The sequence below is a fragment of the Elaeis guineensis genome, chromosome 15 (genome assembly GCF_000442705.2).
Source record: "Elaeis guineensis isolate ETL-2024a chromosome 15, EG11, whole genome shotgun sequence".
Classification (NCBI taxonomy): Eukaryota; Viridiplantae; Streptophyta; class Magnoliopsida; order Arecales; family Arecaceae; genus Elaeis; species Elaeis guineensis.
In genome coordinates, this window is record NC_026007.2 from 57,010,986 (window position 1) to 57,031,437 (window position 20,452).

Consider the following 20,452-nt stretch of genomic DNA (forward strand, 5'->3'; position numbering starts at 1 on the left):
CCCCATTCCGATCCTATTTTCTCACAAAAATAGGGTGGGATGGCCCCCCCCCAAACATCCCGCTGGAAGTTAACACCTTGAGTGTTAGTATATCTAACTATATTATTGATGAAAAAAGATTTTCAATGCATTTATGTTCAACATTCATATACAATGCATCACATGCATTTACATAGTTACCTCTTGCAGTTCCCTGGTTTAATGTATTCCCAAGAAATAGAATTTTCTTCATAATTTCCTTCAATTTGACAGAATTGCGCATCTGACATGTCATATAATACATAAATTATAGAAAGAAAAAGATTAGGAGGCAAAAGCAAAGAGATGTTATAGTACTTCAAGCATACTTGTTCACAAGCAGAGTCTACAGTGTTCAGGCTTTTTCTAAGATCTGAAACCTGAAAAGAGAAGAAACTAAGTCAAAACTCTATGAAGTTGATCTGCCAAATAATATCAAAAAAGAAATACAGTTCACCTGTGAACCAAACTGAATCTTGAAAGAAAATACTCTGAGCTTAGATTCCACTCGTGGAACTTTCATCAATTCTAAAAAGAACTATACAAACAGTTACAACAGGAAGTGCATGAGTTTAATTTAATTCATAAAAATAAACTTCAGAGTAAAATAATGAATTTTTAACAAAAATGAATATCCTGATCAGTTAACATGGAATCATTGAGCCAAGAAAAGTGCATAACCAAAACTACAGAGAAAAGGAACTAAGTGGCAACATTTGGTTTACATGCTGAATGGTTCATAAAATTAAACCATTTCGAGAGGAGCTTTTGAACATAAGCTTCATGAATGGTAAGAGATGTACATGCACAGGCATACATACACATGCATGCATATGTAGATACATATCTATACATGCATACATAAATATGTGCATATACAAACACACATACACGCATACATGTGTCCGCACACATATATACAAAACATGGTTTTTTCTTACAATATTCATATTCACAATAATGCATTTGCCTTGTACAATCATGGCACATGATAATGAAATGAACATTCCAGCAGTTGCATGAGAAAAGCATAAACTTGCGAACGTCCACTTTTTTCTTTTTCTCTGATTTCTTATCCACAGATAATGTACGATCAGCAGTTGTTGCCTCCTGAAGAAGATGAGAAAAAAATAAAAAAACCTAAATAGGTTTGAGTAAGGTCAGCAAACATTAACAATCCCTCAATTTTGGTGATAAGAGATTCCATCTGAAAGCTAAAATATAGGGATTTGAAGGCAAAAAGAAAAAAATCCTTCAATCAGGGAAAAGCCACTCCTTATCCCAGCTAGGTTATTCCAACTCTTATCTATAAAAAAGAATATTCCATGTATCACTTATGTGGCCATCCAAACAGCCCCTAAAAAAATTGGTTATCCAAACGCATACTTGAAGTAATCTGTTAATATATATATATATATATGGAGCTTTACTTTCTACCTCTCTGACAATAGAAAAGTCTGCAGAATTTTGGGTATTGATAATTATTTGCTTTGACAATTAAGTTTCAAATTTATAATTGGCAAAATTATTATAGTTGGAACTATAAGACAGCTTAAAGATTAAGTGTATGATTTCAGTGCTTTAGATAACATCAATTGGTAAGTCTTTACCAGATAATTTTTCAGTAAACAAGTGCACAATGTTCATAAGTAATGTAAGTGACCAGACCATGTCAAGTCATATGATCACATGATGCAGCAGGATGCACAGTTTCTGTAATAGGCAACCAGGGCTCGCTTTATGCCTAGCAGCTATATGCTAAATTATGATGCAGTTGACCATTAAGAACTAAAGATAGAGTTCAACCATGTGATCAGGTCTCATGTGTACTGATACTGCAACATAATAGAACCACTAATTTATAATGACTTGCCAAAAGGAAGATTAAAGGTGGATCTTGATGCAATTATAGCATGGAAAATCGATGCTGGAACTAAGTTTCAGGCACTATTCGTGCTTCCTATTAAAGCCCATTAGACCTCTTTAAAATTTCAATAAGGTTTTAATTGTAAGTCACAACAGAAAATTTAAGCCATGATGAGGATTGCAGAAATATTTAGAAAATCAAGGTTACAACTGAGGTTGAATGTTCTTTTTATTAGCTTTGTAAGATATTTTAGTTGCAATTGGTTTTATACCCTCTTATTTATTCCATTTTTTATAAGATTCCCAGAAGGTAAGTCAACCTTGAGGCTGGCAGGTTTCTAATTATATGGAGAGGAACGGCTGGCTGCAACAAAGGTAGAGAAGTTAAGAGAAGAATTTCCTTTCAAGTTTTGTTTTCCATCTGTTCTAATCTTCCTATTCTCCCTTTTCTTCTTTCAATCTCAGTCTTCTTTATTCTCCTTCAAGTCCTTTTCTTTCTCAACTTCTCTGCTACAATATCTAAGTGAAGACTTGACCAAATCTGAAACTAGGTAATGACTCCATTCCCTCACAAGTCACAACTGAATCAGATTAAACCCAAATATTGACATCTACAAATTCAACAGAATAACTAAGGTTTGAAGACTCAGTTTTGGTTTCAGTTTTGGCCTGAGCAAATGAATGTCAGTGTTACAAGTATAAGCAAGTATGATAAAGATGAGGACCCTGCAACTTGCAACCAATAAGTGTTACAAGTAGGAGGCAACGAAATAGCGATATATACACACAAAAAAGGACAATATGAGTGAAAACCATTGGACATGGTTTATGTGTTCGAACCATAGGCTACAGATGCCATAATAACAAGGACCACTTAGATGCAATCAAAATAACTGGGAAAGGGGAGCTAAAATAAAAGCAGAGTTAGCCGGAGTTATTTGTAAATGATTCAAAGAAACTTTCCATATTGGGAGATTTGGTCATGGATAGGAACTGATAATAGCACAGGATCCACAACGTGAAACAAACTCATAGAATTATTGTTTAGCTTGAGGTTAAATTAGGGATGAATGTCCTCAGAATTCATAACTTTATGGGGCTTAAGTATAGTACCCCTTTATCATATTTTGAGATTCATTTAATTTGTGTTATATTTTGAGATTCATTTAATTTGGGTAAGTTTGTAATATAATGGAGCCAAGTTGTACATGGAGTCACAATTTATTCTATATCCAGATACACCTAGTAGCTCCTAAATGGGTAGCAAGTTGTACGTTAAGTCACTGCAGAACTGAAATTCAATTATCTGCAAGTTAAACTGTTGTAATTGAAATTACAAACTGAACACAGTTAGATATTTTATAGTTCTTATATTCTAGCTGGATTTACCTCAAACACTGTCCTTATTTTCTTTCTTACAAAATTCTGCAACACGATGTTAGGCTTTTATTTAAGAAAGAGTATGTCTAAGCCTAAAACCGCTCTCTTACACCACTCAAATTTGGATTAGATGTACATTCCAATATTTCCCATAATATATGTTATGAGCGATAGGTGATAAAATGTTGGAGTTTGTAATAGTTTACCTGCTCACATTTTCCAAGTTTTTCCTTGTCACTGCTGTATTCCTAATAATCAAAACAAACAAAAGATTACTACATTGAATGGATTAAAAGTAAAGCAATTAATAAGTGATAATAAAAAGGAGAGCTGTTCAAAATATGCACCTTGAGAAGCTCCATTTCCTCCTTGGTTGGACAAAACTTGATGAGATTTTCAACTTGATCAACATCTAAAATTGAATCATCCAAAGCAAGAACAGCACTCTGAGGTAAAATTTGATCACTAAAATCAATTCCAACTTCAGAGAAAACAAATAGTGTGCTTGGAATATAATGCTGATTGTGCTTACTAGTACTTTTAAGAAGATTACCAGTAGAATGGATGGATGGATGATGAACATACCTATATATGTGAGTGAGTGAGTGCACATATGTGCAACATTTGCATGTATTTAAGTACTCATTCTTGCATTCGAGTGTAGATATGTGTATTTATGTATGAAAAAGCTGTATCTTTACCTTTTAGTAGAGGAATAAACACTAATAGACTAATATAATGACATTGCCATATATGTAGAGAGGGATATCTATATTGATGCCAGAACCATTTGCCTTTTTATAGTACACAAAGCATTAGAAAATGCTTAGGAACACATTTTACATGCAAAGATTCAATATTTGAAAAATGACGACTCGAAGTTCCATCTCCAATTTGTTGGTTATCAACCAATGCCATGCACTTATTAATCTGAAAAAGATTCAATACTTGAGTAATTATTTTTTTTCCAATATTCTATACCTAAATCTAAAAAAATTTTGTGGTAGTTACTAGCATTTCTTCCAGTATGCACAACCAAGGAAATCCTTCAATGAACTTCTGTTGAAGAGCAAGACTTCTGGAACCAAATGAGGTGCAAAATGAAATTTGAATAGAAATATCTATTGTTGTCCTTCCGTTATGCTAGTTAGGTGGAAATTGATTCTAAACTTACAAGTGAAAGTATAGTTCTCGGGAGACCACTAGACACAAGAAAGTGAAAAAGGTCGACTCCATAACATCAGGACAGGTCCAGATAAAAGTCTTTTGTGCTTCATATGCTTACACAATCCCATGAATAATCCAGCATATAGTTTCAATTCAATTCATGTTCTTGTTAACAAATGTCTTTGTAGGGTTAGAAGTGGTGGACAAGGAGTCACAAAAACTGCAATTAAGACATAATTAGCACCATAATTAACGCATATGGAGATGCAAAAAATTTGTGGTCTACACACACATGAAAATTTAACAACAGCTAGCTTACCATCAAATCAGAAAGTGGCATCTTCACTTTTGTCAGCATGATTTCAGTATTATTGGCCCGCCTTAGCTCAATCTATTGAAAGAGGGGGAAAATCAATGCCAGAGCTTTTCACTAGAAAAAGCTAAGAAGCAAATATAAAGAGCAAAATGCATAGAGAGCTTGCAGTTGAATCTTGGTTCACAACTTGATTTTATTTCAAGTGTACTATGGTTTAGACATGGTTAAAGATAAATGAGTGCAAGGCTACAAAAGCTGAAGTTTAGAACACTGGCTGCTTATGAAATGATGACATATTCAAGAAACATACTATCATCACGAAAAAAAAGGTTAAAAAATAAGCAGTTGTAGTTATACATCAGTTGAGCTAAAATAAAACCACAAAATTTTGCTGAAGAGAAGAAGCGATAAAGAGAATTCATATGACTACTTCCATTCCACACCATACATGTAAGAGGGAAGTGCTAACCATGTCCTGTGCATCCAAATGACATCAAGCTTATACCAAGCCAATATTTGGAATCTCAAACATAATCAAATGATGTAAGTCATCTTCAACGAAAAACTATTGCAACAAACTGCAAGTGTCGACCACCTTAACTTTGTCAACCATCCTTAACCTGCAATCAACACATGCATTCTGACCAAAAACTTAACGCAACCATGATACTTTTTGATCAGCTTTCTTTCACTGCTTCAATTGATCTATTAATTACCCAACAGCGGGTGCACACTCCAACTTCATGCCTTTCCAGCAATAATCATCACGACCAAAACAAATAAAGCTACATGCAAATTAAAAATAGGAAGAATGCTTAAAGGCATGGAAATGAGTACATAACTTTTGGAATGGTCAACACCAAGGAATGCTGTACCGGACCGAACCGTCCGATATGGGGCATACCGAATCAGATCGGCGGCCAGCCGATCCAATTCGGCCTTTTTTTTCGAAAAATCACCCGAACCGCACCGAATCAGACAGTTCGGAGCCATACCGCCCAAAATCGGGCGGTATGGCTCGGTTCAGTATGGTTCAGTATTGAATCGAACCGTACCGACATATCACATGGGGGGTGTGGTGGGACCTGAGCTGTCATTTAGTGGCGGCCAAGATTCCTTCTCTGATAGAAACCCAAGAGCTCTCTCATAACTCCCGAGAGGCGCTCTCAGGCTTTCGACGACACGAAGCCTTCCGAAAAAATTAGAAAAAAGAAAAAAAATTCCATCAAATTGCAGCACTTCTTCGAGAAGACGATGATTTTCGATCGGAAGTAAGATAATGTATTATTCTTTTAGTAGATATTCTATTTTTATGTTTTTGTGACTAAAAAAAGGATAAGAACAAAGAAGTAAGAAAATAAGAGAAAATTATGCTAAAATTTTATGATTTTGGTATGATTTGATCATATGTGATAGATCTTTGAAAGATCTACATGATAACACTAAAATTATTGATTTTCATTAATTATATATTTTTTCAAATATATATATTTATTTATTAAAAAATTATTAAAAAAATAAATTCAAAAAAATGTAAAATCAGAGATTTTGAATCATGTTTAGAATGATCCAAGCTACTTGAATCTAACCTCAATTTTTTTTTTAAATTTTTTAAATTAAAAAATATTTGTATAATTATTTAAATAATAAAAAAAATAATCAAATAAAAAAAATGTAAAATTAGTACTATATTTTAGCTAATTCAGAAATATTATTTAAAGTATATAATATATTTTTTGAATTTATGAGTTTTAAAATTATTATCAAAATTTTTTTGAATTTATATATAATATTTTTTAATAATTATTAAACTGCCGTGTTTTGTTATACTTGCATAAATGAGTAAGAAAAAAGATTCAGAGCATAACATTGGTTGGGATCATGGCAAGATGCTCTCGACTTGACATCATTAGAAATGCAAATGGTGCAACATAGAGTTCAAGGAAAAGTGAATAGGTTGAAGCAGCACCTGATTGGTGGTTATCCTAATGTGTCCATATTTCGAAAATATCCACAGAAGGTCCGATAGTTGATGAAGAAGCACTTCGCTGATTCGAAAGCAGCGAAGAAAAAGGCAAAACAGAAGAGGATGGAGGTAGACCGTCGACCTGTAGAGCCACCTTTCTATCACTTTAGAGAGTCGGAGGAGGCTTTCGCTCCAAATAATGAGACACAAATTGAGACTGCTATTCAAACGAGCTTGGATGATCAGTACTGACAGAAAGAGATGGCCAGATATAGAGAGCGATTTGGACCATCATGCTACAAATCGGAGTCTAAATCAACAATCGATGAGGGAGAATCCGAGTTCAGGAGGACTACCTCAGTCAGAGAGCCCGATGGTAGAGGAAGTATTTCATCTTTGTTGGGAGCTTTTGGTAGTAGTAGGAGGTCCTCCAGAGATATTCCAGCAGGAGCCACCATCCATGATTTAGATCCATATGCTTTTTTCAGCAAAAATTCAAAACAGCAGAAGATTGACACTATGATGAAAAAGGATAAGAAGAATGATATGTGGCGAGCTATTGGATCATAATTTCATTTCAACCATATTCCAACAAATACAGCAAGCAATCCTTACCATCAATCTGTCATTTCAGCCATAGAGATTGCCGGCCAGGATGTAAATCCGTCAGGACTTAAGGACATCTATGGTCAGCTTCTTGACATTAACAAAGAGGATCTGCAGCGATGGATTGCTTCTTACAAGAATAAATGACCCACATACGGACTAACAGTGATGTGTGATGGTTGGATTGGTCCTACTAGATGGAGCATCATTAAATTTTTGACATACTGTAATGGAAAAATATTTTTTCACAAATCAATTGATGCTTCAGATAAGATGCACGATGCCGCATATATCCTTGATCTGATGGAGGAGATGATTGATTCAGTGGGTGAGCAGTATGTCATGCAAGTCATCACAGATAATGAGCCACAATATCAGGCTATCGGAGAGTTGCTGATAGAGCGACGACCGCAGATATACTGGATCCTATGTGCTGCACATTATATTGATCTTATATTGATGGATACTGAAAAGATTCGTAGGATGCAGCAGGCAGTGAAGATTGCTCAGACTATTAGTAGATTCATCTACAATCACACATGGGTCCTTTCATTGATGCAGACGTATACTAGGAGAGAGATCTTAAGACCGGATGTCACACGATTTGCTACCAACTACATAGCACTTGATGATCTTCTTCAGAAGAAAGCAACCTTATGTCAGATGTTTGTCAGTGCCGAGTGGCAGAAGAGCAAATATACGAGGGCCGATACTGATGGAAGTCATGTGGAGAACTTGGTAACGAGTCAGTCATTTTGGCAGTGGGCTAAAAAGATAGTAAAGACTATTAAGCCATTATACGAGGTGCTTCGCGCCATAGATAGTGAAAGATACCCCCAGATGGACTTCTTATATTACATAATAGAGAGAACAAAGAAACAGATCAGTAAGATGATCCGAAGCATGCTCAAAAATACATTAACATCATTTAGCACCGTTGGGACTATCAGATGAGTAGAGATTTGCATCTAGCCGGTAAGCACAGATTCAAAAATACTTTAAAATATTTCTTTTCTTATACTTGTAAAAATGTACTTAATCAATATGAAATTTATCTGCAGCTTACTATTTGAATTCGAGATTCTAGTATACCATTTCGGGATAGATATAGATAACGAGCTTCTTATTGCTGTTCGTAATGTGATATATAAGATGGTGCCCGATCCAAAAATCGCATCATTGTGTTTGCAAAAAGTATGCTAGTTTAAAACAGATATGATTATTCAACTGAATTTGATTTGTACTCAACAATATATTTATAAATTTAATAAATATATTTTTTACAGACGAAACAGTTTAAAGAGGGATCAGACAGTTTTGGAGTCTCATCAGCTGTCGTAAGCAAAAAGAATAATCCAAATAAATTACATATCAATAATGAGCAACATAGATTAACATCATATGTCTAATAATATCATAAAATTTAAAATATAATTTTACTTTTACAGCTGAATGGTAGATTCATTTTGAAATATCTGTAGAATATTTGAGGTGTGACTGTCCGCATTCTTTTCTAGACGATTTCTGCTAGTGCCTATGAGCGCAATTGGTCGACTTTCGTCCTTATTCATAATAAACAGAAAAATCATCGGACACAAAAGCACCTCAATGATCTTGTATATGTTCACTATAATCTGAAGTTGAGGCTAAAATATGTTCAGAAAGAAGTATAACTGAAGTACACTGATCCGATACTAGATGATTATGCTGACGAGGATGACGATCCGATCATCGGATGGCTTGCAGATCAGTAGCAAGAATCAGAACTTGATGAGTCGGGGTCTTCTCCATGACCAGCCAGTATAGTAGCTAAGGAGATCAAGATGGATTCAAGGTATTAGACAGAAAAAATATTCCACATAAAGTTCCAGCTGATCAGCCACAGCCTGAGGGGACACAGAGGACTCATTCATCACATGATTCAATATCCAATACATCCTCATAGAGGTTTAAGCGAAAAATATTTAGACGAGATCGGCGGTCAGCAACAAAACATCCATCCTCCCAATCATAGAAAACTCAGTCACAGAGGGGCACAAGGGAAGGAAAAAGAAGATAGTTGCACATGCACTACTCTCGAGAGTACGAGAGCTATCTGATTTAGATTCGGAGATCAGGAAGAATGATGATGGTACTAGTAGTAGTTATGGATCCGATGATCCGAGAGAAACTGAAGGACAGGAGACTACTGCTTATGAGACAGCCACAGGATGATATTCGATTCACCGGTGAGTTTCAGTTTACACATGCCTCACAAGATAGAGACTATGGTGGACGAGTCGGTAGAGACCATGGAAAGTTGATTTCATATAGACGATGGGTTTCTAGAGGTCGTCCAGCACATGATACAGCTGCAGACGATTTTACACGTGGAGTAGGATCCATAGATATATCTAGATCATTCTCGCATTATGGATCCTATTATCCGCAGCCACCTTATGATCCATATGGATATGGTGCATCCGAGACATCGTCTTCTAATGGTTACTACTATATGCAGCCTGGAGCATCTTACGAATCAGATTTTGCTACCAACATATTTGGATAGGCTCCTCCACAGCCATACCATCATCCCGAGGATACTTCTTAGAACCAGAGTTTGAGTGAAAGATCTGAGATATCTTATAATCCAGAGAGGATGCCTTATGAGATAAATATTCAGGAATACAATGCTTCTTAGTTAGAGAGATGGATTAATATTCCTCCAGACTATGCCAATGATCCAGATATCTACGAACATCACAGACACTCGATGAGATATTAAATGCAGAACAGATCTCGAGATTAGTATATCATTCTTTATGCTTTGTACTTTAAAAGTTTAGATACATTTTACTATACATTTATATATTTTCTTTTTAATTTTAGGATGATAGAATTGTAATATAATGTAAATAAATATATATATTTGAAATTTTGAATCAAGATTCTCTGTACCACTACCAAACTCAAAAATTGAATCCAAATATGTCAATAATATGCAATATAATGTAATTTTGGGGTTATGAATTAATAACTTGAAGATCAAAAAAAATAAAACAAAACAAAAAAAATTTATACCGATACCGAACCGATACGTCGGAGCATACCGTGTGTCGGCACGGTATGGTAATACCGTACTGTACTTGTTCGACGTCGGTACCGATATCGCGATCTTTGGTCAGCACTATGGTAACTGAGAAAAATCAATTGAAAAAGTCACTCAACCGTCTTCCACCATTCACATTGCATCATTATGTGGCATAATTCACAACGCAAATACAAAGGAAGAATGATAACACAACACACCAGCTGAGTGATTTTTTGACTTAAACATTTTTGTTTTGGAATAGATTAAGCCCCATGTCACATGTAACCAAAGTGACTACTAATTAAAAATCCACCAACTTAAGGACAATTTGGAGTCCAGTAAATAGAGCCACATGCAGCTCAAGTTGCAGGTGCTGGCTAGCCCACTTGTTTCAATATCTGTAACTCAAATTGCATAGTAAGTCTACTCATTGGGCTGCAATTCAAGGCTATTTTGTGGTAGGTCAGCTTGCAATTAAAACAGCCACAAGAAGACTTCCGACTGCTCGAATAGGTGTCTTAATCTAAAAAATTCTCTCTCCTCCCTCCCCCTCACCTCCCCACCCCTGCTCCTAAGTCCCTCCTCAATGTTGCCCTTGATGTCGCCAACCCGGGCCACATCTAGGAGGCTCACGGCCATGTTGTCTACCTTGAACTCCAGCACAGCAAGCCTCTCTCCTCTTCCTCCTCCTCCTACTTCCCTTACCTTCTCCTCCCCAGCCTTGCTCTCATGTCCCTCCTCTCTCCTCACTTCCACCTTTGATATTGTCATCAACCCCTATCACCTCTAGGATGCCCACGGCTACATCCTTTGCCTCAGGCTTCACCAACCACCCTCACCCTCCACTTTGCCACCTCCTCCACCGCCGCCAACCCCTTGTCCCTATCATTCACCTTCTTCATCCTCCTTGAGGCATGTGCCACTGCTTGCTCCCTCCCCATGGGGCTCAGTTCCACGCCTAGGCCTTTGCCGTTGGTGACTTCAACACTGACCTCTTCGTCCATAATGCTCTCATATCCATATACATGGAGTGCTCCAATTGGGCATTAGCTCACAAGCTATTCGACAAATTGTTAATTAGATATACCTCTCTTTTCCCCAAACTCTTCTCCAAGCACAAGAAGTGAGCTTCCTTATAAATCAACCAAAGCAACTTAAGTTGCAATGCAACCTAAGTAGCAACCAACTTCAAGTACAAAACTCCAAATAGCCCATAATGCTAGTTCCCACTTGAGCACCCATTAGAGAGGAGGGGGGGGAGAGAGAGAGAGAGAAGAAAGAAATTTAGCATCAAAATGCCCCTCGAATATTTTTCTAAAATTCCTCACCATCAAATGAAGTCCCTTTAACAGTATATATTTACAGCAATAGTCTAATCCTTCATCAGTAAATCTTCAATATATGTATAAAGGAAGTGAAAAGATTTCTTTTCTTTTTATTGTTGACATGTCCTAGATTTTAAGATCTCCCATTTCGTCTCCTTTATCCATACTCCAACAAAGAGTTATAAAATCCAAGATCCATTGCCTGCGATACATCCTCATATTCATAAGCCCAAAAGGACAGTCCAAAATCCACTCATATGAAATAGAACAATGGCTTCCACCTGAATAACATCCATCCCCCACCATTGTTTGTAACACTGCCAAGAGAATTGCATGCTTCCTCCACTCTCCTAGTTTGAGTATCCCTGTGCTATCCCTCCCACCTTCTGCATGTACTATTATCCATTCTGTTGCAACCATCTGGCCGCTTCCATGAATGAGGGCAAACTTCAGTAACATTAGAATGCAGGGAAACCTAAATTCAACCAATAACCTTATAGCTCAACTCAAGTATGGATTAAAAGCATATATCTCAAACCTAGGACTGAAATTGGATTGGAAACAGATTGGATACAAGTTTATCCATATCCATATTTGTTTCATTTGATGAGTACAAATACAAATATGGATATTAGTCGGATGAAAAAATTCATGTCTATATTTGTTTTAAACGGATAAGGATACAAATCGGATATTGAAAATATAGATATAAATATGATGTAAGTCACATAATTAAACTTTATGACCATAGAATCAAAATATCACCAAGTGAATCATAAATCAAGTTAATAGCATGTTAATATGGTTATATACTTTCTTAAAAAATTAATCTGTGCTAATGTGCTATATAAAATGAAATAGGTTACAGACAAAATCAAATATTTGGATATGGATCGGATAGTTGTCTATCCATATCCATATCTATTTTTATTTCATGGATATGGATATTAGTCGGATGCTCAAATTTTTGACCATATCTACATAGATTCGGATATGAAAATAGATCCGAAATGAATATCATCCGGTCCACTTTCACCCCTACTTAAACCCCATATTAGACCTTTCCTTTTTAAGTTAATTGATACTGCATTCTTAATTCCAAAATTAATTCATTATATCAAACATAATTATTTAATTCCTGATATAGGGTAACATTAGGGAGTGGCTCCCTAGTTGCATAAGGTTAAAAATATGTACTGATTAGGAAAATATCTTGGGCATAATTGCTTCATATGTTTCATGGCAGTGTTAGTTAATATCTTAGTCACCTTGTCAAGGAATTTACCACTGATCAAAAGGCTTCAATTGAGTTGAAGGCCATCTGTTTGAGATTTGTAGATTGTACATTGATCTATAAAGCAAAACCCATGTAGATTAGATGAAGCTTTGTTGCTTAAGGCTAGAGAGTTGCACATAACAATGATTCAGTGAACCAAGCCTACGATGTATATGAAGTTGAGGACCTGTCAAACATAAGCACACCCACAAAAGCAAGAAAGAAAGAACCAACACTTGCATGAATAAGCATGCAACTTTTGCTTTAAATAAAAGGCCCGAGTGGTCAGGCAATGCCTAACATATATTTTGTAATAGTAACAAAAATAAAAATATTAAAATACATGAAATATGATCTCTCTATAACTAGTTCTGAATTAAAGAGAACCATCTTGTCACTTTAAGCTGAAATTTCATATAAATTTTAAAATACTAAAAATCAACAATTTCAAGACAGAGCTATATGTTTAGATTACAGCAATTTATGAAGCCCAACAGAATTGTTGGTTCAAACATATTAGCTCATTCTCCCAAGTTCCAATCCTACTGCCAAACTGTTTTAAGTTATTGGACAGAATCATTCTCACAATGTACTTTCTAAAAAGACTTGGGCAAATTTAAACAAAACAATTTATTCACTTAAGAGTTCATCATTTCAAATAAAGCTAGAGCTGCAGAAGGTATCATTTTTATAATACCCTAAGAAGAGCAAACTCTAAAATAATATGATTATATCCACATTATACCATATTTGGCCAATCCTGGACAAAGTTGGACTGCACGAGATTTTTTCTGGTCAGTCTTCATCAGATTTCCAGCTCCCTGTTAATTTTTCTAAAAAACAAACTTGACAGAAACTCTGTCCGACTTTTGATGAGTGCATCATACTCCCCGATTCCTATAGCATAACTCAACAATCCTCACTTTTTTCTATTGAACGTGACTAATTTACTTCTACCTACTTGTCTTGAGGTGATTCCTTAAATTAATTAACAATCACTATTATCAATCAGCATGTTCTGTGCCATCAAACAAATAATGAAGAAAATTATGAGATAATTTCTTCTCTGCTTTCACATAATTCTTTTTGGACATTAAAATTGCCAGATGGTGAGAATTGTCCCAGTTAAAAAATCTCATAACAGCAAAGGTGGATGCAAAAAAGTACCAGATATGACATTTAGAACTTCACAATACAATGTTTGAGCACTCACAACCAACATGGACAATGAAAAAAAGTGTATCAAACAACTTCTGCGATCGCATGACAAAAGACAAGGACCAATATTGCAACATCTGAGAAAAGTAAACTTATCTGGGTCTTGGTATAGATCAATTACCAGGTGAATTTTATCTGATTTTGATCCAAGAGATTTACGACGCCCTTCAGATTTAGAGTAACCATCTGATTTTGGGACGACCGCAGAGAAGAGACTTTCAAGTTCGGACACATCAAATTCTGAAGCACTGTGTTCAGAAGGTTGTGTGAGAATGAGGAGAATACCAAAAACAACCCATGCAACAATAGAAGCTCATGAGTCATATAGCACAATTTGTGAACCAATGTTGTTAAAAATGTTCTGGAAGGAAAGTTTGTGAATGGTATATACAACAAAGTATCAGCTATAGATTAAATCAAACTGAACTGCAAAAAACAAGGTTCCAATATGGGAAAGAATATGATTTTGTGTGCCAAAAGTGTCAACAATCATGAAAGGGAAAAAGATGCCATTGAATTTGGAGACAGGAGAACCAGCAATAACTAAAATAAATTTTAGGATACCTGGGAGCATCATTATATTTTTGTAATTCTGCCCATAGACTTCCTTGCACAGCTCTTGTTACTTTCACCCAATGCAATGGCTTTAGTGAAGATCTACGAGGTGCTAAAGATGAAAAACCTGAGCCCGCAGAACGTGCAAGTCCACGTCCTCTTGCCCCCACCAGGGAATTTGATGATAACCCTCTATCAGAACACTGAGAACCAGGGGCATCTGCTGGAGGAGGTGAAGGACTATCCGATGTCCTAGGCACGGCCAGTGAAGCAGGTGTACATGTACCAAGGAGAGTTGGTTGGGTGGGTGCACCACCACGTCCTCCAGAGGGAGGTGGTGGTGGTGGTGCTCCACATCCTCCAGACGAAGAGGGTAGAGGTGGAGCTCCATGCCCTCCAGGTAGAGGGGGTGGGGGCGGAGTTCCACGTGCTCCAAGGGAAGGAGGTGGAGATGGAGACCCTCTGTGCATTGGAGGCGGTGGCGGTGGGGTGGAGGCGGTGGCCCTAGCAAGCTTCGTTCTATTTGATGACAACATAGGAAGTGGAGGTGGAGGTGGTGGTGGAGGTGAAGCTCCAACCTTTAGATGGGGTGGAGGAGGCGGTGGAGGAACAACAGACCCACTAGCATTTGGTTGGATTGGAGGTGGAGGGGGAGGTGGTGGGCCTTTAAATTGTCCTCCTTGATTTTGCAATGGCGGAGGATGAGGGGCAGGTGAACATGATGAACTTCTCATGAACGGAGGGGGTGGAGGTGGGGGTGGCGGGAGGGAAGGTGAAGGAAGGCCTCTAGTAGATGCTCCTAGGAGCATTGGTGAAGGAGGAGGGGGAGGTGGCCTTCTAGTACATGATCTTGAGGGCGTTGGGGGAGGAGGGGGAGGGGGAGGGGGAGGTGAGCTTTTAGAAGATGAACTTGAGAGATTACATAGAGGAGGATGGGGAGGAGGTGAGGGAGGTGTGGGAGATGGGCATTTGGTAGATGCACCAGAATGGAAAGGTGGAGGAGGTGGTGGGGGAGGTGGAATATTTGAGGCAAATGCATTGTGGACAAGAGGAGGAAGGGGAGGGGTAGAGGGAGGAGGGTGTGGAAGGGATGAACATGTTACTCCAATTCGTGAAGGTGAACTTAGGTGTCTTAAAGTATATGAGCTCCCAAAAGAGGGAGATAATGATGGTGGAGGTGGAGGTGGAGGTGGAGGTGGAGCACAAGGGGATGCTTGTGGTATAGCTCCTGTCCTCAAAGGTGGTGGTGGAGGTGAAGATGGAGTAAAAGAAGCATGTGCAGAAAAAGAATTGGACGAAGTACCCAAGGAAGGAGGAAGCGGAGGCAGTGTTGATAGTGGAGCAGCTTGCAGTTGAGAAGTTGGTGACTGTGGATGGTGACAAGAAGAAGGTTGGGACACGCTGGCTGTATAGGAAGAATCAGGAACTTCCTGGATTGAATACAGAACTGGTGGCAGTGCAGATTGTACTGATGGCACCAAGGAAGTTGCAATTCTATAGATAGAAGCAGAAATTGGAGGAAACTGTGCCGTTTCAGCTGCTTCATTGTCTTTCGGATGAGCAGAAATGGCAACAGCACCTGGTGCACTGTTATATCTAGATCCAGGATCAGATGGCATATGAACAGTAGTAGCATCAGGGTCCTGTGGTGAAGTACACCGAGGTATTGTCTTCAGTTTTGTCAGTTTTGTGTGATCCAGATGTTCCTGTTGTTTAATCTTTTGTCTGGATGCACCAAAATTTAGTGGTTGTATGCTTGTTGGTGATTTCTTGGACATGGGCGGCAGAGATTTTTCAGTGCTCTGCTTTTGTAACTCATTTCCTGTCTTCTGATTGAGAGCCTTCATTGGTAAACTTTTTTCTGTAACACCCTTGTCTCTATCTCTTTTGCAAACATGGGTTTCCAATATGTACTTTGTTTCATTTTCTATATCAGGGGTTCCTAACCTGTGATTCTTCTCGGTCAGAGCAGATTTCTTCCTGACAATAAGGTTGTCTTGATTGTGTCGGTACTCCCTTTGTTCTACTCTGCTGTTAGCTGCATCTGCTAGAGTTGAATCATCTGAATTGCAACTCATATTATCCAAAGTGATTGTCTTTTTAGTAACTATACCATCTGCATCCTCCTCAAAATTGAATGATCCAGAATGTCTCTTCTCTTCAGCAGCAAGAGTAATAATATCCTTTACTTCATGCTTGAAGTTGCTTGCTTCTACTATATTCTTCTCTTCAAATCTAATTGTGTAGTCCAAAGTGATCGGCTTTCTGCTAAGAAGTTTATCACCACAACTAGCATTGCTCCTATCCGGTCTGGTCTCTATCTGTTCTGCCATACCTAGATTTCCCAATCTACCCTCATGACACAGTTTTGCCTCATCTTGGATAGCACCACTGAGTATATCCCTCTTGCTATTATGTGTTTCTGAATTGCGCCGCACTTTATCTGCCATACTTTGGGTCACAGAGCTGGGACTCCTGTCATTCAGAGCAGACTGCTTTCTAGTAATAATATCATCCATACAGGGTTTGGTATCCCTTTTGTCTGATCTGCCATTAGCTTCATCGACCACAGTTGGAGCTTCTAACTTCCAACTCGAATCATCTACAGTGGTCCTCACAAAGGTAATAATGCTCTCTATGTCCTGCTTGCTATTGCCAATTTTCAATGTATTTTTCTCTTCATCCACTGAAAAATCAATAGCCTTTGAATCCTGCAGTATAGAACTGCTTTCTAGCACACTCTTCTCTTGAACTGCAGTCATGTTGTCCAAAAAAAATGACTTTTCAGTAACATCTCCCTCATCATATTTGGCATTGCCAGTTTCTAATCTACTCACAGCTGGACCAGCCACACCTGGGGTTTCTAGGTTGACTATTTTGTCATCGATGGTAGTTAATTTTTCAGTGATTATAGTCTTTAGATCTTCTTCGATATTGCCTGTTTCTAACCTGCTCTTTGCTTCATCGGAAAAATAATAAATATCTGTTTTATGGCTCCCATCATCAACAGAGCTTTTTATTCTAATTGTATGAGAATCCAACTCTCTTTTTCCATCTTGCCAATCCGCATTGTTAAATATCTCTTCTGCCTCAAAGAACTCTTCTGTTGCCTCTGTGGAGGCACATTCTGTTTCATCATCATCAGCTATAACTTCTGTAGTGGAGTCAGATTCAACAGCATCATAGTCTGAAAAGAGTACCTGGTTGAGACATGAACGTGGCTTCAACTCCTATTACATGAAAAGCAGACATTTTCTTGTAAGAGCCACAGCAACATACCTCAGCTTTGAAGTCCTTCGGGAACTTGTCCTTAGCATTCCATGCAACATCAATTTCATCACGGCTCAGCGTCAGAATATTAGATCGAACAAAAGCTGTGTTAAACATGACCCTGAACATCATCTCCTCATGCTCCAGTTCCTCATCCATATGGATGCATTCAACAACCACATCTCCTTGAACACGACAATGACAATTGATCTTTATTGGCACGCCCTCTGCCTGCATTAACAGTTAAAATTGAAAATCTATAACTTCAGAGAAGGAACACGTTGAATTCCATGGGTATAAGCATTACCTGTTTATAATGCCGAAGGTACTTCTTGGTCATTGGTGTTGCGTAAAGAGTCTTTGGATTTCTGTTTGCCAGGGTTAAAGGGTTTTGACCATAAATATGAATGATCGGCCTGCAACCCCCTTCCCTATCAAAAATGGGAATGACTCTAAGAATTAGACATTCCAAGGTGAAGGGTGTATCTCCCGGAGGCCAATCTGACCCACTGCCTCGTCTGGATATGTATTGTAAATATCTCATATGAGAAGGTTGTGGGTTCAAGGGAGACAAGAGATGTAGGAGCTCCTTTGGGGCTTGTTTGTAAACCATTTCCAGAGTCTTTTGCTCCCCAGTGTAATGTTTCCTGTAGAGGAGTAACCCTGCAAGCATGAAGGCAAGCACAGGCCATCCCCCCCTCTCACAGTGCATCAGCAACACATTGTGTTGCCCTTCCATTGATAGCCAGCTCTCACTCGACCTCAAGAAGTGGTGGATCATCTCCAGAGGTAACAAGGGACAACCTTCATACTGCTGCGGATAGTCCATGACAGTCATATTATAATCAGACAAGATGTCTGAAACTTGGCTCCTCCTATCTCCTTCTCTAAAATTGAATACCATGAATGAGGCATCTGGAAAATAGTCCTGCACTTGAGCAACGATACCACCCATGTAATCCCTGTACTTGTCCTCTTCCAGGATTTTGGTAGAGAAGCAGCAGTCAAACACTGCAAGAACAATGTCATCAGAAGATCAGAAGTTCAGCATCGTCAAAACAGGACACCCCCTTTATACGTTTTACGGAAATTAAACTACTACCAATCTTTCTGAAACATTATAACACGGGCAAATACTATGATGAGAACTGGAAACTTTCCGGACTTCAAATGCTACATAAGACCATCCAAATTGAAATCATCAAATAAGAATATATCCAGTGGAACCAAAAATAATTCTAATATAGCAAGACAAAAATTAAGCTTCCGCGCTATTATCTTGAGAACCAACTAACTTTGACCGGCATTAAACTTCTACAGTAGCTATATTCGTGACGTAGCCATGCGACCACTGAGGAAAAAAACAAAAACACGGGCTTAACGCATTTAATCTTCGGAAAAGACTCGAACTTCTTAAAAAATCCTTTGATTCCGCCAAAAAAGACACCAAAACTCCTCATTTTCTAAATGCCCCACCGTCAGTACATCTCTCCTGATGACCACCATATATTAAACACCAAATACTTCCAAAAACTAAGTTAACCCCACGAACCACCAGCGACAAAAACCATCAGAACTCATCGACCATAAAGTACTTTCCAAATCCCCCACACTTGAACCCGCCAAAATGCAAAAGCCCAGCAAAATGCTACTACAAACCGAGATCCAAGCAGAAAAAAGAGGTCGAAAGAGTGGCGCATTTTACCGTAGACTCTCTCGGAGATCTCCAGCAGCCGGTCCGGTGGCTTCCGGTAGAACAGCCTCCTGAACAGCGCCATCCTCCGTCACAGCCGCAATCTGGTCACAATCCAAAAAAACAGGCGAGCCGACCGCGCCGACACGAAGCCGTTCGAGCAAAGAACCGGTCGAAGGGCAACAAAGGATCCAGATCCGGGCCGCGACGGTAATCGATCGCTAGGGTTCCGAGCTCACAGGGAAGACCGAGAGAGTGGCAGGGAGAGAGCGGGAGAGAGAACGTCTTTTATTTATTTCTCCTCGCTTTCTTTCTCCGTCTTTTATTTATTTCTTCTCGCTTTCTTTCTCCTTTTCCGTGTACGGCCTGTGGGGGGAGCGGGGAGCCGAGGTGGACTGTAGCCGGACTGGGGTTGGACCTGGAACCAGCCATCACGCCTCGCGTCACTGTCTGCTTAGGGGCCCACGCCCTAGATATTAACGGATGGGATTGACTGACATGGTGGATCGGACGGAAGATGTGTCATTCGCATTGGGAATTCTATGCGTTCGTTAGGAAATGGAGGAAGTGTCGAGCCGGTTGGCACGTGGCGGGAGGCGGGTGGCGGGGGCGTGGGAGGAGAGGGAAAGGGACAGGTCGTCGGACAAGCGGAATCCGAAGGAAAAGGCAAGAAGAGCGGTGACGAGATCGCGTTGGGGTCGGGCACTATTATTTCTTGCCTTGGTG

General features: G+C 38.7%; 1 protein-coding gene across 6 annotated transcripts in view; it reads right to left on the reverse strand.

The window, feature by feature from the left end:
- LOC105058012 (formin-like protein 5) overlaps nucleotides 1–20,037 on the reverse strand; it is a 28,924-nt gene extending 8,887 nt beyond the window's left edge. For 2 of the 6 annotated variants that reach the window (XM_073249457.1, XM_073249458.1), the window contains exons 1-11: nucleotides 19,739–20,035; nucleotides 18,341–19,044; nucleotides 18,043–18,264; nucleotides 14,773–17,963; nucleotides 14,330–14,456; nucleotides 4,751–4,822; nucleotides 3,612–3,710; nucleotides 3,471–3,512; nucleotides 476–556; nucleotides 348–398; nucleotides 181–262 (exon numbers count right to left, since the gene is read on the reverse strand). In XM_073249457.1, the coding sequence (XP_073105558.1) occupies nucleotides 181–262; nucleotides 348–398; nucleotides 476–556; nucleotides 3,471–3,512; nucleotides 3,612–3,710; nucleotides 4,751–4,822; nucleotides 14,330–14,456; nucleotides 14,773–17,963; nucleotides 18,043–18,264; nucleotides 18,341–19,044; nucleotides 19,739–19,811 (4,744 nt within the window). In that variant the 5' untranslated portion in view covers nucleotides 19,812–20,035. Of the gene's footprint in view, nucleotides 1–180; nucleotides 263–347; nucleotides 399–475; nucleotides 557–3,470; nucleotides 3,513–3,611; nucleotides 3,711–4,750; nucleotides 4,823–14,329; nucleotides 14,457–14,772; nucleotides 17,964–18,042; nucleotides 18,265–18,340; nucleotides 19,045–19,738 lie in introns of those variants that run through there. The other 4 variants (XM_073249456.1, XM_073249459.1, XM_073249460.1 and 1 more) reach the window with 4 other exon arrangements.
- Nucleotides 20,038–20,452: the final 415 nt, after the last annotated feature.